This window comes from Crotalus tigris, unplaced genomic scaffold, assembly GCF_016545835.1.
Source record: "Crotalus tigris isolate CLP2741 ecotype Arizona unplaced genomic scaffold, ASM1654583v1 scf7180000020722.197326, whole genome shotgun sequence".
NCBI lineage: Eukaryota > Metazoa > Chordata > Lepidosauria > Squamata > Viperidae > Crotalus > Crotalus tigris.
The window spans coordinates 98,932-118,875 of NW_024098150.1; the positions used below are offsets into that span (position 1 = coordinate 98,932).

The window sequence follows — 19,944 nt, forward strand, 5'->3', positions numbered from 1 at the left end:
GCATTGACAAATCCGCTATTAGTCAATTGAAAAAGGCAGCCTTACTAGGAACTGCTTCCATCCTGCAATGATACCTGTAATACTATCAAACACCCACATCTGCCTATCCCAGGTCCTGGGTAAGGACTCAATAGGTAGACAAAATGCCAAATCCAGTCTGAACATCTGGCTGACTGTGCGATGATCCATAATAATAATAATAATAATAATAATAATAATAATAATAATAATAATAATAATGTTGGAAGGGATCTTGGAGGTCATCTAGTCCAACCCCCCCCCCCACTCAGGCAGGAAACCCTATACCATTTCGGACAAATGGCGGTCCAGTCTCTTCTTAAAAACCTCCAGTGTTGGAGCATTCACTGCTTCAGGAGGCAGGTTGTTCCACTGGTTAATTGTTCTAACTGTCGGGAAGTTTTTCCTTAGTTCTAGGTTGCTTCTCTCCTTGATTAGTTTCCATCTAAAATCCATATAAACCCATATAAAATCTGTCATACCCATCCATCCCCGATTACAGCAATTTCTAATAGAATTGGTGACTTGGGGCAGGTTTTCATTTCATTTCATTTTTTTTTTCTTCCCCGAACACCAAAGACTCGGACCTACTTTTGGGAGATCCTCGGAGCGAGCAATTCACACGTACAAAAGTTCTCCCCCCCACACACACACACCCAACGTTTAACCCCACGGCTCTAAGTGCCCCCAACCCCATCCCCGAAGTCAACCGCTCTCCTAGCGCTCGGCGGAAGACGCGTGTAGAACATCCCCCCCCCCGCCCATAACGCTTCTCCAGCCCAGCCAGGTCGTGTGAACTCGGCCCGGGCGCGACGCCAGAGGGAGTCGCTGGCTAGAGCCAAGCGGGCTGCTAGGCTAGGCAAGGTCCGGGGTCCCGCGGGATGCGGCCGGGGTGGGGGGTGGGGGCAAGGCGGGCAGGCGGACCAGCGAAGCCCCCGGAGTCGGCAGCGTCCCGCCTCCCGCCCCGAACAATGCCGCCGGCCAGCCAGCTCGCCTCGCTGCAAGCCGAGCGGGGAGGCGTGGTGTGGCCGGGCGGGGTGGCGGCGGCGGCGAGGCGCGGGGGGGGCGCGTCTTGCTTCCCGGGGAAGTGCGAGTCGGCGGAGCGATCCGGCGCGCTGCCTGTGGCCGGAGGGGAGGACGAGGAGGAGGGCTCGCCAGCCGGAGGAAAAGCCCCGGAGGAGCATGGAGGCGGCGCCCCGGGGAGGCGGCCGGCCGGCCGGGCGCGGGCGATGGCGAGCGCCGCTGACCGCCCAGCCTTATTATTAGCCCGGCAAGGCGGCCGCCTCCAGGATGAGCGGCAGCGGCGGCGGAGGAGGAGGCGGCGGCGAAGTGGTTTGCTCCGGCTGGCTCCGCAAATCCCCGCCGGAGAAGAAGTTAAGGAGATACGTAAGTGTCCGGGGCTGCTGCGCTCCCGGGGTGGCGGGCGCAAGAGCGGGCTTTTCCCGGAGGGCGAGGGTCGCCCGGCCCGGCTCTTCTGCGCGCCCCTTCGCTCCTCTTCTGGCCGGCCTTGACTTCCAGGCTCCCCCCGGCGGGGAGGGGCACCGGCGATCGGGGGAAGGGAAGGGAAGGCGGGCGGGGGGCGTCCCTCGGTCTGCTTTGAAGCCGATCGCTGGTGCCCATCCCCGCCGGGGAACCTGGAAGTCAAGGCCGGCCAGAGGAGGGGGCGGCGGGCAGGAGGGAGGGAGGGAAGCCCGGCCGCTCCCCTCCGCTTGTCCGGGACCCCCGCCCGGCGCGACCCTCCCCAGCCCCGATCGGCCTCTCTTCCTCGATCCGGCCCCGAAAGGGCTCCGAGCGGGGGTCGGGGCTGGGGGGCCGAGGAGAGCAGGTGCAGCCGCCGCGCCTCCCGCCCTTCCGAGGGGGGCAGAGCTTCCCCGCCCCGCGGCGATCGGGGTTACCGGGGAGAGAGGCCCCTTCCCCGCGGACCCCCCTCCGCTGCAAAGAGGCCGGCGATCCGGAGAGCGAGCCAAGCGGAGATCGCACAGCCGGGAGCGGGAAGGGGGGGGGCGGTTGCTGTCCGGGGAGCCGGGCTGGCGATGCGCCCTCTCCGATCCAGCTGGGGAAGGGGGGGGCGGCGGCCATCGGGCCCCCTTCCCGGCCCTGCCGGAGCGGCCCCGGCGCTGCAGCCGGCCAGCAGGGTGGAGCCGCGTGGGGCGTCGTGCAGCTGACCGCCGCCGCGACCTGGGCGGAGCGGGGCTCTCCCCTTCCCGCGGCGGGGGTGAGCCGGGCGGCTGCTACAGGTGGCGGCGGCGGCGGCTGCGTTGTTTGGGTTGGGGGGTGTTCGGCTTTGCCTGGCGGCAGCCCGCCCCCTAGCGGCGCCGGGGAGGAAAACGGCCTCTCGGGCCCGGAAAGATCTTTCGGAGACCTTGGTCGGGTTCCCACGAGCGCGACCCGGGTTGGGTTCTCACGACCGTGACCCGGGTCGGGTTCCCAGGAGCGTGAAGGCCACGGCGCGGCTCCTCCCGGATGACCCGCGCGGTCCTGGGTCGGGTTCCCAGGACCGCGACCCGAGTCGGGTTCCCACGACCGCGCGGGTCATCCGGGAAGAGCTGCGCCGTGGCCTTCGCGCTCTGGACTGAGCTGAGCTGGCTGCTGCAACTGGATCGGATTAGCGTGTACGGCGCTAAACCCGGAAAGGGGGTTTGCTAACTGGCTAACCAGGTTCGGCGTGTTGTGCACCTGCGGTGGGGCGAGGCCCTGGGGCGGAACGCGCGTTGGACTCGCCTCTTGATTTATGGCATTTGCTCTTTCTGCATTGTGAGCAGGTTGCCTGCTGAAGTTATTGTTTAACCGCCGAGTTTGCATGCCTAGAAAGTAAAAATGACCTGGTCTCGGTTCAGATGTTGGGCTGCGTTTTGTAGGCTCCCATACAGACAGCAATAGCCCTTAGACTTATATGCCGCTTTACAGTGCTTTCCAGCCCTCTCTGAACTGTTTAGGGTTAGCTTATTTGCCCCCAACAATCTGAGCCCTCGTTTCACTGACCTAGGAAGGAGGGAGGGAGAGAAAGAAAGAGAGAGAAAGAGAGAGAGAGAGAGAGAGAAATAGCAATAGCACTTATATACCACTCCATAGTGCTTTACAGCCCTCTCTCTAAGTAGTTTACAGAGTCAGCATATTTGCCCCTCACCAATCTGGGTCATCATTCTACCGACCAAGGAAGGAAGGAGGAAAGAAAGAAAGAAAGAAAGAAAGAAAGGAAGGAAGAAAGGAAGAAAGGAAGAAAGAAAGCACTGATATCCTGCTTCACAGTACTTTACAGCCCCCTCTCTAAGCAGTTTACAGAGTCAGCAGCATATTTGCCCCCCATCAATCTGGGTGATCATTCTACCGACCAAGGAAGGAAGGAAGGAAGGAAAGAGCAAAAGAAAGGAAAGAAAGAAAGAAATAGCAATAGCACTTATATCCTGCTTCACAGTGCTTTACAGTTCTTTCTCTCTCTCTCTCTCTAAGCAGTTTACAGAATCAGCATATTTGCCCCCAACAATCTGGGTTCTCATTTTGCCGAACTTAAGGAAGGAAGGAGGGAAGGAAGAAAAAAGAAAGATAGAAAGATAGATAGATAAAGAAAGAAAAAGAAAGAAAGAAAGAAAGAAAGAAAGAGAAAGAAAGCACTTTTATACCACTTCATAGTGCTTTTACAGCCCTCTGTAAGCGGTTTACAGAGTCATCATATTGACTCCCCAACCATCTGGGTCCTACTGACCTTGGAAAGATGGAAGGCTGAGTCAACCTTGTGTCAAAATAGGCAAAATGGAAGCCCCGCCCCTGCCATCAAAGCCCTGCCTCCTTTTTTATGTGCATTGCAGGGTGCAGGGCTTTGAGGGTGCAGCCGCGTCTGCCATTTTGACTGCTTTGACCTGCTTTGCATTTTCACGTCCTGCTCCTTCCTTCAGATCAAAATACAGGGAGCCCACTTGTTTAGTGACTGTTCAAAGTTACAACAGCCCTCAAAAAAAGTGACTTATGACCGTTCATATTTACGACCGTGGCAGCATCCTCAGGATCACGTAATCAAAATTCCGATGCTTGGCAACTGGCTTGTATTTATGACGGTCGCAGTGTCCCCTTTTGCGACCATCTGACAAGCAAAGCCAATGAGGAACCCAGATTGACTTAACAACTGCAATGGTTCACTTAATATCTATGGCAAGAATGGACGTAAAATGAGCCATCGCAGAACAATGGTCTTGCTTAGCAACAGGAATTCGGGACTCCACTGTGGTCGTAAGTCAAGGACAACCTGTATAAAGGCTGTTGAGTCAAACTCTGCTCCAGTCATCTTTCTGAGTGGATTTGGGAGACCTTTGGGGATCCTGGTCAAATGTTGGCTTGTTTCACCTTCAGGTCTGGGATTCTTGGTTTCTCTCCCTCTCAGCTCTGATCCAGCTTAGCTTTTCAAGATCCACCAGGGTCCAGATCTAGAACTAAGGAGAAATGTCTTGATAGTGAGAGCAATTAATCAGTGGATCAGTTTGCCTTTAGAAGTTGTGGGTGCTCCAACATTGGAGGTTTTCAAGAAGAGACTGGACAAGCATTAGTCTGGAATGAGCCTGGGGTTGGACTAGAAGACCTCCAGGGTCCCTTTCGACACTGTTACCCTGTGATTCTGCATGGAAGGACTTTGCCCCTTTGGATAGGCAGCTGCAATCTGAACCCCCTTTTCCTCCATTCGGTTCCCACCTCTGGTTCTGTAACTCATAAAACAATATCCGTAAAAATTCCGTATAAATTTGCTGTTGGCTCAAAAGGGAATGATTAAAAAAATTGACGTCTCTTTGGAGCTGAGCCCAGAAACAAAAGCCTGTGGTTTTCTTGACGAGAGAGAAGCGGTTTCTTATGATGGGGAATTATTGTTTCAAGTTTCCGGTCTAGTCTATGACTCTGGCATTTCCTGGTGGTCTCTACTCCTTTCTGCTGAGGGAGGTACTTTCTCTTTAAGCGAGGCCTCAACTGGACCATCCTTCCAATTCAACTTTTTCTTTTTCCAGGGAATGCCTGGGAGTGGGTACTTGGCCAGGAACACAGGTGCATTCATTTAGTGACCATTGGAAGTTACAACGGCACTGAAAAAAGTGATTTATGACCATTTTCACATTTAACGGCCATTGTAACAACCCCATGACCAGCGGATCAAAATTCAGACCCTTGGTGATTGGCTCATATTTATGACGATTGCAGTTCTGGGAATTAAAAGAATAACAAGTCGGAAGGGACCTTGGAGGTCTTCTAGTCCAGCCCCCTGGTCGAGTAGCAAAACCCTACACCAGGTCAGAAAAATGGTTTTCCAATCTCTTCTTAAAAATGTCCACTGTTTTTAAAGCAAGTTGTTCCACTGATTGAATTGTTCTCACTGTCAAAAAAAAAAAAAAAAATTCTCCTTTGTTCTAGGTTGCTTCTCTCCTTGATTAGTTTCCATCCATTCTTGTCTTCAGATGCTTTGGAGAATAGTTTGACCCGCTCCTTTTTGTGGCAGCCCCTCAAATATTGGAACACTGCTATCCAGTCACTCCTCGTCCTTCTTTTCATTAAAGTAGACGTACCCAATTCCTGCAACCATTCTTCGTTTGTAATAGCCTCTAATTTAACCCTCTTTGTTGCTCTTCTCGGCACTCTTTCCAGAGTCGCAACATCTTTTTTATAATATGGTGACCGAAACTGGATGCAGCATTCCAAGGGTGGCCTTACAAAGACCTTGTAAAGTGGTACTAACACTTCACACGATCTTGATTCTATCCCTCTGTTGAAGTCCACCAGTCTTTTTTTTTTTAATTAAAAAGTTTTACAAAAATTACAAAATATACCCCAAAATATACCCCATTTCTGCTAAATTTGACACTTTAAGTGTCCATTCTTCTATAGTTGGCAAACAATCCTTCCAATATTGCCCTACCAACAGCCTTGCTGCTGTTATTAAATTCAACATCAAATTAGTTTCCTTAACATCAAAATCTACAATTATACCCAACAAAAATAGTTGAGGAGTAAACTTTATCTTTCTTTTAAAAATATTTTGAATGTTCCACCAAATTTTAATCCAAAAAGCTTTTATATATCTACAAGTCCACCAAATATGAAAGTAATTTTGCATCAGAAGTCCACCAGTCTTAAAGCTGGCAAAGTTTTGAGAAACATCACCCTAATATTGGAGGTAATCAATTCAGAACCAACTCTAGGTCAATAACAAACTCATGCAGGTCTATTCAGACAACCTGCATTCAGAGGGACGGATTTATTGGGCACAAATTTTGCAAACTAAATAAGGTATTATGAATCAGCAAACTCCTGAGTTTGATTTGGCAAGATTCTCCTGCCAGGAGTGAAGTGATGGATGTGGCTTGGCCACTGTTAGTCAGAACTCAGAGACATTGGGACTGTGCATTCCTAATCCTGGGAGAATCTAGATTTGAGGGGCTCTAAAATATTCCAGCGCCCTTAAAATGACTTTTAAGTTAAGAGCGGGGCGGAAGATTGAGGCCACTGTCTTGCAATGAAATGAAGAGATGGGTGCGCGGGCTTGCCAAATTTAGCACTGTGCTAAGAAAGTGAAAAGGAAAATATTTTTAAATTCTCACTGTGAGAATCTCCTTTAGAAGAGGATATTGGTAACTCAGGGTTGAACTGTAGGGTCCTTGTTGCCCTCTGAGCTTGGATGTTTTTTTGCAGACGTTTCATGACCCAACTAGGTAACATCATCAGTGCTACAAGGGAGAGGGGTTTGTGGAGTGGAGGAGGAGGAGGAGGAGGAGGAGGAAAACTGTAGGTCTGTGGTGCCCTCTGAGCTTGGCTGTTTTTTGCAGACGTTTTTTGCAGACGTTTCATGACCCAACTAGGTAACATCAGTGCTACAAGGGAGAGGGGTTTGTGGGGTGGAAGAGGAGGAGGAGGAGGAGGACGATGACGACGACAACAACTGTAGGGTCTGTGGTGCCCTCTGAGCTTGGTAGTTTTCTTGCAGACCTTTTATGACCCTATTAGGTAACAGCCTCAGTGCTACAAGGGAGAAAGATTTGATCTCTGAAGAGTAGAGAGAGCAAAACCCTTTTTAGCACTGACAATGTTCCCTAGCTGGGTCATGAGACGCCTGTAAAAAAACAACCCAGCTCAGAGAGCACCAAAAAAAACCCTCACAATCTCTTCCTCGTCCTTCTTCAGGATACGCTGAATATATCTTGCAAGCCGCTTGGGAGCTGCTGATGGCAATTGTCGTTTTTTTAGAGGTTTTTTTTTGGTCTTTGAAACCAGCAAATAGGACATCATGCAAGAGGTTCTCAACTTAACCACCATTCATTTAGCAAATATTTGAAGTTAAAAGGCACTGAAAAAGTGTGACTTGTAACCGGTCCTTGCGCTTAACAACCAACGGCAATAGGATCAAAATTCGGCTGCTTGTCCACTGGCATATATATATATTTACAGCAGTTGCAGCATCACGTGATCATGTCACGTGATCACCGTTTGCTCTCTTCCAATCGGCTCCCAACAAGGAAAGTCAATGGTGGGGGGAATGGATTCTCTTAACAACCACATGATTCACTTAACAACTGAAAAGATTTGCTTATAAACATGCAAAGCAAAAAAAGGTTGCAAAACTGGGTTTGACTCCTTAACAATTGCTTTGCTTAGCAGTGAAAATTCCTGGCAACGTTTAAATATTTTCCCACTGCTTTGCAGGGGCAAAGTTTAAATATCCTGGTTTTAGCAACAGCTTTGAGAGCTGTCAGTGAGGGCTGATGAGAGAGGCTGAAATTACTGGGAATTTTGTGGGTTGAGTCGAGGACAGCTGCGTGTAAAAACGATGTTGAGACTCTGGAAAGAGTGCAGAGAAGAGCAACAAAGATGATCGGGACTGGAGGCTAAAACATATCAAGAACGGTTGCAGGAATTGTGTATTTCTAGTTTAATGAAAAAAAGGACATGATAGCAGGGTTCCAATATCTCAGGGGTTGCCCCAAAGAAGAGGGAGTCAAGCTATTCTCCAAAGCACCAGAAGGCAGAAGTTACACTCAAAGTTACAATGACACTTAAAACAGTGAGTTATATTCGTTTTTCACACTTAGGACCGTTATAGCATCCCTATGGGCACAGAATCTGGGTAATTGGTTCATATTTATGATAGTTGCGGTGTCCTGGGATCAAGTGATCCCCTTTTGTGACCTTTTTGACCAGAAAAGTCAATGGGGAAAACCAGGTTCACTTAAAAACTATGTGATTATCTTAACTGGACAGCTGTGGCGAGACAATCCGTAAAACGGGGCAAAGTTGACTTAACAACTATCTCCTTTGGCAGTTGTGGGCTCATGTGTGACAGTAATTCGAGGACTACCTGTATTTTGATCATCGTTCTAGACAGGTTGACCCACATCCTGGCAAAGGGCTGACTTATCATCACCCCAACTTCTATTTTTAAGAATTCCTCAGGGCATTTTCTAGGCCTCTGAAATGGTCTAGTCCAGGGGTAGACAACCTTGGCTCTTTTATGACTCGTGGACTTCAACTCCCAGAATTCCTGAGCCAGCCATGTTGAGGGGAAAGGAAGAGGTTTCCAAGCTGAGCCATGGTGGCACAGGAATTCTGGAAGTTGAAGTCCACAAGTCATGAAGGAGCCAAAGTTCCCCCATGCTGGATCAGGAATTCTGGGAGTTGAAGTCCACAAGTCATAAAGAGGCCATAGTTCCCCCATGCTGGCTGAGGAATTCTGGGAGTTGAAGTCCACGAGTCATGAAGGGGCCATAGTTCCCCCATGATGGTTCAGGAATTCTGGAAGTTGAAGTCCACAAGTCATGAAAGAGCCAAAGTTCCCCCATGCTGGATCAGGAATTCTGGGAGTTGAAGTCCACACGTCATAAAGAGGCCATAGTTCCCCCATGCTGGCTAAGGAATTCTGGGTGTTGAAGTCCAAAAGTCATGAAGAGGCCATAGTCCCCCCATGCTGGCTGAGGAATTCTGGGAGTTGAAGTCCACAAGTCATGAAGGGGCCATAGTTCCCTCATGCTGGCTCAGGAATTCTGGGAGTTGAAATCCACGAGTCATAAAAGAGCCAAGGTTGCCTACTCCTGATCTAGTCAATATAAGCAAAGCGGGAAAGGTGCCATCTGCTCCTCTAATTTTTGTTTAAAATTAAAATTAAATTTTACCAAAAGCCAATCGGCGAAGGAGTCTGGTAACGATCAAGTCTGTGGCACATTCAGGGCCGAAAGGGATATTTCAGGCGCAAAGGATATTCTGGGATAATAAAAAAACGGGTTGCAATAATCCACCGCAAAGAAGAAAGGCAGTTGAAAGGAATTGGCTTAATATGAAAGGCTGTTTTATCTTGCTTGTAGCTCTGACAGATCAAGCAGAATCTTTGTCACACTTATCCAGGGACACGCTTGACTCTCCCTCAGTCTGTTTACATTTTGTTAAGCACGTCACACCCGCAAGGAGCATCGCTCCTGGTACTGAGGGAATCCCATGCTGATTTATGGCTTAGCATTTTTTTTTTTTAAAAAAGGTCTTGAAATCAGCTTCGTGGACCTGCTGGTAGTCCTCAACTTACAACCATTCATTTAGTGACCATTTCAGAGTTACAACGACACTGAAAAAAGTGGCTTAGGACCATTTTTCACACTTATGACCGTAGCAGCCAGGGTCATGTGATCAAAATTTGGCCACTTGGCAACTGGTTCATATTTATGACGGTTATAGTGTCCTGAGATCACGTGATCCTCTTTTGCAACCTTCTGGCAAGCAGTCAATGGGGAAGCCAGGTTCACTTAACAACCGTGTTACAAACTTAACAACTGCAGTGATTCACTTAACAACTGTGGCAAGAAAGGTCACAAAATGGGGCAAGATTCACTTAACGATCGCCTTGCTTAGCAACAGAAATCTTGGTCTCAATTGTGGTCGTAAGTCGAGGACTACCTGCACAGAATTATAAAATGACAAGAGTTGGAAGGGACCTTGGAGGTCTTCTAATCCAACCCCCTGCTCAAGCAGGAGACCCTCTACCATTTCAGACAAATGGTTGTCCAATCTCTCCTTAAAAACCTCCAGTGATGAAGCACCCACAACTTCTGGTGGCAAGTTGTTCCACTGGTTAATTGTTCTGTCAGGAAAATTTCTCCTTAGTTCCAGGTTGCTTCTCTCCTTGATTAGTTTCCATCCGTTGCTTCTTGTCCTGTCTTCAGATGCTTTGGAGAATAGCTTGACCCCCTCTTCTTTCTGGCAGCCCCTCAAATATTGGTACAATGCAAGCCTTAATTTTCAGCCATGTTTGTTATGTAGAAGTCCCATTCTTATCCAGGTGTTTCCAGACAGACAAATGTGTTCCCCCCCCCCTGTACTTTAGTTGCAAACTATTTTGCAGAAAAGATTTTCTATCTTACACACACGCTCTTTTTCCTTTTTATCAAGCCCTATTGCTCCAAAGGTGTGGCAGCCACAAAACAAACTTAAAACATGGTAAGTGTCTATGTAGATAGCGTTCTCCTTTGTGCTTATCAATTTAAAGAGTATTTCTGAAGATGGAAAGGGCTGTTTTATAAAAAGAATAGATGGGAGAAAAATCAGTCAGCAACCGGAAACTAGCAAGGCAGGGCTGCTTTTTAAGTCAGTGTTGAAAGTGTGGCTTTGGTGTGTTTGTGTGCATGCTTTTGGGACTGCTAGTTGGAAGATGGTGTCTGTATTTTGCAAATACTGAAAGGGTGGTCTTAATTTACTTGGCCTCATCAAAAGAAGATCTGGGCTAGGAGGCAACTTTAAGACCTGTGGACTTCAACTCCCAGAATTCCAGCTGGGGAATTCACCCCTGGCCTAGGTCTAGGACAGGGGTAGACAACCTTGGATCCTTTATGACTCGTGGAGTTCAACTCCCAGAATTCCTGAGCCAGCATGGCTCAGCTTAGAAACTTCTCCCTTTCTCCTCAGCATGGCTGGCTCAGGAATTCTGGGAGTTGAAGTCCACATCTCTTAAAGTACCAAGGCTGAGAAACAGTGGGTTAGGACAGGGGTAGGCACCCTTGGCTCTTTTATGACTCGTGAACTTCAACTCCCAGAATTCCTGAGCCAGCCACGCTGAGGGGAAAGGGAGAGGTTTCCAAGCTGAGCCATGCTGCCTCAGGAATTCTGGGAGTTGAAGTCCACACCTCTTAAAGTACCCAAGGCTGAGAAACAGTGGGCTAAGCCAGGGGTAGGCAACCTTGGCTCTTTTATAACTCGTGGACTTCAACTCCCAGAATTCCTGAGCCAGCATGGGGGAACTATGGCCCCCTCATGACTGGTGGACTTCAACTCCCAGAATTCCTGAGCCACCATGGCTCAGCTTGGAAAGCTCTCCCTTTCCCCTCAGCATGGCTGGCTCAGGAATTCTGGGAGTTGAAGTCCACGAGTCATAAAAGAGCCAAGGTTGCCTACCCCTGGTCTAGGAGAACAGATTGCGGAAAGGGAAAGAAACGAAATAAAATAATGGCTTTTTTTCCTCTGGCATTATATTTTTTTTTTCAATTTTAGTTCTGCCAGAGCTTTGAAAGCAAAGATGGAAGAACCCAAAAGGTCTTTGTAGAATTGCGGCAAATTTGGCAGCCTGCTGCAATGTTTTCAACCTTGTTAGGTTGAAGATGGGTGGACTTCATCTCCCAGGATTCCCCAGCCAGCTTGAATTCCCCAATGAGGGGTTAACCAACTGCATTGTAAGCAAATGACCAATTCCAGCTATGTGCTGGATTTAGGGAGGCGTGCAGGCGGTCGTGTAAAATTGCACAGTGGTGCAAATGGTTGAAAGGAGGCTCATTCTTCAGTTATGTAGATTTCCACACCCTGAGTTGCCAGCTGTGGGATTTGAAGTCTTCCAAACATCGGGAGGATCATTTGGGGAAGGACAGGCTAATGTTATCTCAAGAATGTAAGAAATCCCTCCTTTTTACAGTCTTAGCTTAGAGCTTGTCTCTCAAGCTTGGCAACTCAGCTAGTTGAGGGACTGTGGTTTAGAGTCAGGAGAGAAGAATAGAATAGAATAGAATAGAATAGAATAGAATAGAATATAGAATATAGAATATGTAGAATATAGAATATGTAGAATATAGAATATAGAATATAGAATATAACAGTGGTGGCGGACCTATGGCACGCGTGCCAGAGGCGGCACTCAGAGCTCCCTCTGTGGGCACATGTGCTGTTGCCCCAGCCTCGCCTTCCCCCACGACCACCTCACCAGCAGCCCCCCTGGAGGAGGTCATGGCAGCCAGGCAGTGTAAACAAGAATCTGCCCTCACGCCCCATCGCGCACAATTGATGCTGTGGGGCGCGGGCAGAGGGCATGGCCGCCATGGTGCTGCTGGGCTGCCTGGGCAATCTGTGGCGGGCCCTGGAGGCGGTGAGTGGCCCTGCGGGCGGGCGGGGTGGGGGACAGTGTGGGGGCGGAGCAGGGGCAGGGGTGGAACGGGCGGGGCCAGATTTTGGGCACTCGGTCTCTAAAATAGTGTTTCTCAACCTTGACAATTTTAAGGCATGTGGACTTCAACTCCCAGAATTCCACAGCCAGCATTGCTGGCTGTGGAATTCTGGGAGTTGAAGTCCACATGCCTTAAAATTGTCAAGGTTGAGAAACACTGCTCTAAAAGGTTCGCCATCACTGATATAGAATATAGAAAAGAATAGAGCTGAGTAGAGTAGAGTAGAATTTTTGTATTGGCCAAGTGTGATTGGACACACAAGGAATTTGTCTCCGCTGCTCGATTGTGCATGCAAGCATAAGCTCTGATTGTGCATGCAAGCAACAAGTGAGAAATCATAAAATACATATCATCATAAACCTTAAGATACAATACTCAGTGATCGTCATGGGATACTAAATAAAAGCAATCGACATAAATCTTAAGATACAAACAACAAAGTGATAGTCCTCGGATGCTAAAGGAAAAGGTAATAGGAGAGATGAGAAGGATAATAGTAATAAAGCCTTACTATGTGGTTTGACAACCCAGAGGCACGAGACAGTGTAGTGGGAATTCGTTGTTTAGCAGAGTGATGGCATGGGGGGGGGGGAACCGTCTCTGTGTCTAGTTGTGCAATGCCCCATAGTGTCATCTTGAGGGAAGGAGTTGAAGACCACTTGCCATGTATCTCACAAGCACAGCTAGTCCTCGACTTACAACCATTCATTTAGTGACTGTTTGAAGATACAACAATGCTGAAAAAAAGTGACAGGTCTTCGCACTTTTGATGGTTTGCAGCATCCCCACAAAAGTTGGGCGTTTGGCAACCGACGTGTATTTACAACAGTCACAACATGCCAGAGTCACGTAACTGCCATTTGCGACCTTCCCAGCTGGTGTCAGACAAGCACAAGTCAATAGGGGTGACCTGGGTTTGCTTAATGACCACATGACTCACTTAACAACGGTGGTTAAAAAAAGTCATCAAATCAGACGCAAATCACTTAATGGGAATCATTTAATAACAGAATAATGACCGCACGATTCCGTTAACAACTGCAGCGATTTAGCTTAGGAACCATGGGAAAAAAAAGTTTCTAAAATCAAGTGTGACTCACTTAATGACTATCTTGCTTAGCAATGGAAATTCAGGTGATAAGCCACAATTGCTTTCTGTAAATTCGGAATATTTCCAGAAAGGATCAGTTACAGAGACTACCTGAGCAGGGGGTTGGACTAGATGACCTCCAAGGTCCCTTCCAACTTTATTGTTATTATTGTTATTATTATATTTTATTCATTAGACATGAATCTCAGTCAACTGAACATTCAAATTGGCTGGCGCTGATGGTTGACACAGGTTGCTACCAGCATCCTAGGTGTCAACCAGGTACCTCCTTAAAATGTAAGATGTTCCGAGTCGCGCAGTTTTTTGTAACATTGCTGGAGTTATTGCAGGAAGCTGCAGTTTCTTGATGTGTTTTGCAAAGTTTTTGGACATAGTTCCCAATGCCCCGATGAGAAAGAAAGAAAGAAAGAAAGAAAGAAAGAAAGAAAGAAAGAAAGAAAGAAAGAAAGAAAGAAAGAAAGAAAGAAAGAAAGAAAGAAAGAAAGAAAGAAAGAGAAAGGGAAGTGTTTTGTAGCACCTCCAGTCCCTAGTTACCTTTCCCTGTGTTTTGAAACAGCTTGACCCACTGTTGTGTAAATATTTTGCCAAAGATGGATTTACAGGAGGTGGGGAGGGGCTTTTTTTTGGCCACCATCCAAAATTAAAGTGTCAGATATTTGCAGAGTGGGCTTTCCGAAATAAGCAACACACACAGCTGAATCTGTTTTTCTACTTTAGAATCTGAAAGAGACACTTGGTGGGTCGGGAGACCACAATATTTAAATTTCCCCGACGATATTTTTTTCCTGCTTAACATACTAGCCCATTTGCAGAGACCCATAGTAAATATTTGCTTAAAGACATGAATGAGTAACAGTTGTCCTCACTTGTGCAGGTCACAACCTCTGGAACGGGGTTGTGTTGTATTTTTATTTTATGGATCAATCAGATTTTTACCCTGCCATTCTTGCTTTGTAAGTAACTCAAGATGGCAAATATACACGTAATCCTCAACTTATAACCAATCGCTTAGTGGCCATTCATGAGATGACAATGAAAAGGAGGACACAAATAAATTGAAGAAAAAAATATCGTAAATAAAAGAAACATTTTATTCATTGCAACAATAATACAGAATACACTATAATATGATAAATGCATAAAAAAAACATTTGTAACAATAACATTTTATATTGTAATTATGCTTACATGTCGTGCCCCCGCCCGCAGCCACCCCGCCAGTACTGCTGCTCCGCCGTGTAGAGCGGGCCCCATGGTTCCCAAAGCACCAGCTGTGCTGGTTCCGGCCCCGGGGGGCAGCCCACCGTCAACACACCTCACCTGCAGCCACCTGACCAGCACCACCGCCTACCCTGCGCAGCCCCATGTAAAGCAGGCCCCGTGGCTCCCACAGCACGTGGGGCAGCCAGCCACCACCACCCCTCACACCCCCACCCACAGCAGCCCCGCCACCCCTGCCTCTTGTGCCCGCAGCCATTATTGCCCTAGCAGGGCCGAAGATCAAGAGAAAGTTATCGTGGCGTCGCCGCTCCAGTCTCCTCCAGGTATCTTCAGGACTAACTAGGAGATGGTGTAGTTGGATAGCAGCGAGGAGTGCAAAGTTCCTGCCAATTCGCCTTCGCTGCAAACAACTTGCATGTGCAAAGTTTGCCAGCCGTGTGTTTTGGCACGTTCAGCAGCAATTCCTATTGGCTTTCGAAAACTAATAGGGGGAGTAGCACAGCTCATGCAAAAGTTGAAAAAACCCATCAAAAAAAGGTGCTGGAACGCCGTTCTGAGCGTTTTATGAGGGAAAAAGAAAGCCCTGCAGATTAGTCTTCAAATATCGAAAAGGAGGACATGTAGGACAGTGGTTCTCAACCTTTTTAATGCCGTGACCCCCCAACTGGTCGTAAGTTGAGGACTACTCAACCGGTCGTAAGTCGAGGACTACTCAACTGGTGCAGCGCCGTTTGCAGAATGGGACTTTTGGCAGGCTCAGTAGGGCAGAGACAGCCTGGACAATTCCTATTGGTTTTTGAAAGCCAATAGAATTAGAGTCTATTCAAGAGAGTCTATTCTATTGGCTTTCAAAAGCCAATAGAATAAAAGGGAGTAGCACAGCTAAGGAAAAGGGGGAAAAAATGGTGGACTGCGTTGTTTGGCGACCCCCGTGAAATGGTCGTTCGACCCCAAATGGGGTCCCAACCCACAGGTTGAGAACCACTGATGTAGGAGGACACTTTGTGAGGGAGGACAGAACTTACAAAAGGAGGACTATCCTCCCTAAAGGAGGATGGTTGGTCACCTTATCATTCAGACTTATGATGGACCAGTTAAGTAGCTGTTCACAATCCTGCAGAGCTTCTCCCTTAAGCCAGCAATAACACCCCCCAATTTCAAGGTGTATAAAATCAGGCACAGTTCATTGACTAGCCCAGGGCTCCCCAACCCCAGGCCATAGTCCACTACTGGGCTGTGGCCTATATGGAACCGGGCCACGCAAGAAGTGAGTTAGTCTGCACACACATATCCATACAGCTCCACTTGCAGTCGAACTATGTGGCATATGAACGCACGCCAGCCCCCGCTGGCTTGAGTTGAGTTGTGCATATATGCCAGCCCGCCATTTGCACAATCCAGTTCCCCTCCCCCCCCCAGCCAGGCCACCAAGCTGCAAAAAGTTGGGGACCTCTGGACTAGCCTGCACTATCCTGGTTGGCTAACGACATTCAGAAAGAAAAGGAGTGTTGGAAGAAAAATCAGGTCCAGTTCCAAGCTGGGAATAAAATGGAGGCTGCTTAAGAAAGATAGTCTGTTTATTCAGGAGCAGAACCAGCAACAGCCTGCAGTTCTGGGACAGCTGACCACTTGATTTGATGAGTACAAGATTTTTTATACAGTTTTAGAGCATTTCGTAATTTGGAAGCTTGCTTTGTGTGCTTTTGTTATTAGATATGTTTAGCTTGTTTCACGAAGGCTAGTAATGGATCTAGAATACTGACTTCCTTGGGTTTTAATCCTATCAAACAAATGTAATTCATTTTGCCCCCTTATCTTTAGTCTGTCTATTACCTCCATTGAGCCCTCTTTGTGAATCAACAGGCCTGATTCAATGTTTCCGCTTTTCACAATAGCCAGAGGTTTCGTGAGTGAAAGATTGCTTCTGTATTTCTTTTCCTGGGTTTTAGTCTTGTGATTTGGGAAGGCATAGTAAAAATGATTGGGGTGTCTGTAAGGGGTTCTTACCATATGAGAATGCAGGCAAACCAGAGGATTTAGCACCGGCTCATTCCGCACTTATTCACAAGACCTTACTTGGGGTACTACCTCCAGTTTTAGTCACCCCAATGTAAAAAAGATATTGAGACTCTGGAAAGAGTGCAGAGAAGAGCAACAAGGATGGTCAGGGAAGTGGAGGCTAAAACATAGGAAGAATGGTTGCAGGAATTGGATATGTCTAGTTCAGTGGTGGCGAACCTATGGCACGCGTGCCAGAGGCGGCACTCAGGGCCCTCTCTGTGGGCACACGCGCCATGCTCCAGAGATGGCAACTGTCCCTCTTCAACCAGCTGCCTGCTAATTCACCGAGGTTCCACGTGGCTGGATGCATCCCAGCACCCATGCGTTCGCTGGCCTCTGTGAGCGGGGGCCGATGGTGTCAGGCAACAGCAGCCCTGGCCCCTGCTTCGCTTTGCCCTGTGACAATGGCACCCCCGCCCTGCCTCACCTTGCCTCGCCTCGTCCTGCAGGACGAGCCTCCTGCCCACTGTCCCGCCTGCCATAGACCCCCTGGATCTCCCCCAACTCTGCCCGGCCCCCATAGGTGTCCCTCCCCACGAGCAACATTGAGGTGATCATGCCCACCTTGGCTACACCCACCCAATCTGCCATGACCACCACAGCCACACCCACCCAGTGGGCTACGCCCACCCAGCACCCGGTGATAAATAAGTGGATCTTGGATTGCAGTTTGGGCACTCGGTCTCTAAAAGGTTCGCCATCACTGGTCTAGTCTAATGAAAAGAAGGATTAAGGGTGACATGTTAGCAGGGTTCCAATATCTCAGGGATTGCCCCAAAGCCAACTGAAGGCAGGACAAGAAGCAACGGATGGAAACTAATCAAAGAGAGAAGCAACCTAGAACTAAGGAGAAACTTCCTGACAGAACAATTACAGTGGAACAAGCTGCCTCCAAAAGTTGTGAACGTTCCAACACTGGAAGTTTTCAAGAAGAGATTGGACAACCATTTGTCTGAAATGATAGGGTCTTCTGCCTGAGCAGGGGGTTGGACTAGATGACCTCCAAGGTCCCTTCCAACTCTGTCCATTCCAGTGGTTCTCAACCTTTTTAATGCCGCGTCCCCCAACCAGTCGTAAGTCGAGGACTACTCAACCGGTCGTAAGTCGAGGACTACTCAACTGGTGCAGCACCATTTGCAGAATGGGACTTTTGGCGGGCTCAGCAGGGCAGAGACAGCCTGGACAATTCCTATTAGCTTTTGAAAGCCAACAGAATTAGACTCTATTCAAGAGAGTCTATTCTATTGGCTTTCAAAAGCCAATAGAATAAAAGGGAGTGGCACAGCTAAGGAAAAGGGGGGTAAAAATGGCGGACTGCGTTGTTTGGCGACCCCCGTGAAATGGTCATTCGACCCCAAATGGGGTCCCGACCCACAGGTTGAGAACCACTGGTCTATCTATTCTATTCTATTCTATTCTATTCTATTCTATTCTATTCTATTCTATTCTATTCTATTCTATTCTATTTATTCCATTCCATTCCAATCACATTCTACTCTACTCTATTCACTCCACTCCACTCCATTCTCATCACACTCTACTCTACTCTACTCTACTCTACTCTACTCTACTCTACTCTACTCTACCCTACTCCACTCCACTCCACTCCACTCCACTCCACTCCACTCTCATCACACTCCACTCCACTCTTCTAAACAGCAAAGTCTCAGTGAATCATATCTTAGCAGCTACCTGCAGTGGATTTGCATTCAATTACATTGTCCCGCAAGTCAAACCAATTAAATGTTTTCTCTGCTTCCAGGTGGATTTTTGTCCTCCTGGGTTTCAGAAAGGGGCTGTCAGTGGTTCACAGTGTAAAGTGGAAGCACCAGCTTGGAAGCTGTTAATAACAAGATGCTGTGGGTGACAAGGGGTGTGCATCCATTCCAGATGTTGTATAGATGCAGAGTTTTAGGCCCTCCCCGTGCAAGCAGCTGGTCACTTGAATGGGAGGATTTAGCTCTGGAGGGGGAGAAAAAAAGGATGCTAATGCAGATGTTAAACCCTAGATCATATCCTGTGAAACAATGCACTTCTTGCTTTTACTATCAATCCACCTTTCTCCCCATTGGAAATTCAAATCTGATGCTCTGTGTGCGGTAGACAGAAAAATTCAGGAGGAACCGGAGCGGAGAGAAATTGGGGAAAAAAACCCTGCAGCATAATTAAACAGAGAATGCAAAACAAGCCATGTTTTCCTTGGTGACTTCCTGCCATTGGGTTGCTTTTTAGGAGCAATGATATCTGCCAAGTAGCAGCTCAGAAAAATGTTTTGGAATTAAAAAAAAAAAAAAAAAAAAAGCAGGAACGTAGGAAAATGTCAGCCGTGCCTCGACGGATTCTAATCCTATCTCATCGTGCAAGATCATTTTTAGGTTGTTGTTTTTTTTCCTTTTCAAAATTGCATTTGGTGGGAAAAGGGCCTGTGGAAATGGGAACTTTTGGGGATTTTTTTTAAATCCACGGGATTTTTTTAGGAGAGGGGGGAAAAAAAATAATCACCAGGATTATGATGCTCGTGCCTGCTGGGGAAAAAGGGAAAAGCAGACCTGAAAAATTAGAATTACAGTATGATAGATCTTCTTGATGGCCACAAATACCAGCAGTCTCTACCCTGGTGTACGGTTAATTATGCAATTAAAATTCAGTGAATACGGAGCAAATAGTATCTTTGGGAAATGGGGAAGCTTTTAATCAGGAAAAGGATAAACTTTAAATTGCTCTCCTGGTGTCCTTATTGTCACTTTACAACGTGGAAACATATTGCCTGTCCTTTAGCCAAAAAAAGCTTAAAAACGTAAAATCCTTGGCCAAACTACAGGTAGTCCTTGATCAAGGGTACGCAACTTTGGGCCCTTCATGACTCGTGGACTTCAACTCCCAGAATTCCTGAGCCAGCATGGCTCAGCTTGGAAACCTCTCCATTTTCCCTCAGCGTGGCTGGCTCAGGAATTCTGGGAGTTGAAGTCCACAAGTCATGAAGGGGCCACAGTTCCCCCATGCTGGCTCAGGAATTCTGGGAGTTGAAGTCCACAAATCATAAAAGAGCCAAGGTTGCCTATCCCTGGCCTTGATTTACAACCTTTCATTGAGGGATGA

General features: G+C 47.7%; 1 protein-coding gene across 1 annotated transcript in view; it reads left to right on the forward strand.

The window, feature by feature from the left end:
• Nucleotides 1–1,071: 1,071 nt before the first annotated feature.
• LOC120319396 (GRB2-associated-binding protein 2-like) overlaps nucleotides 1,072–19,944 on the forward strand; it is an 87,495-nt gene continuing 68,622 nt past the window's right edge. The window contains exon 1 of the mRNA XM_039368219.1: nucleotides 1,072–1,404. Coding sequence (XP_039224153.1) covers nucleotides 1,309–1,404 — 96 coding nt within the window. The 5' untranslated portion in view covers nucleotides 1,072–1,308. The remainder of the gene's footprint in view (nucleotides 1,405–19,944) is intronic.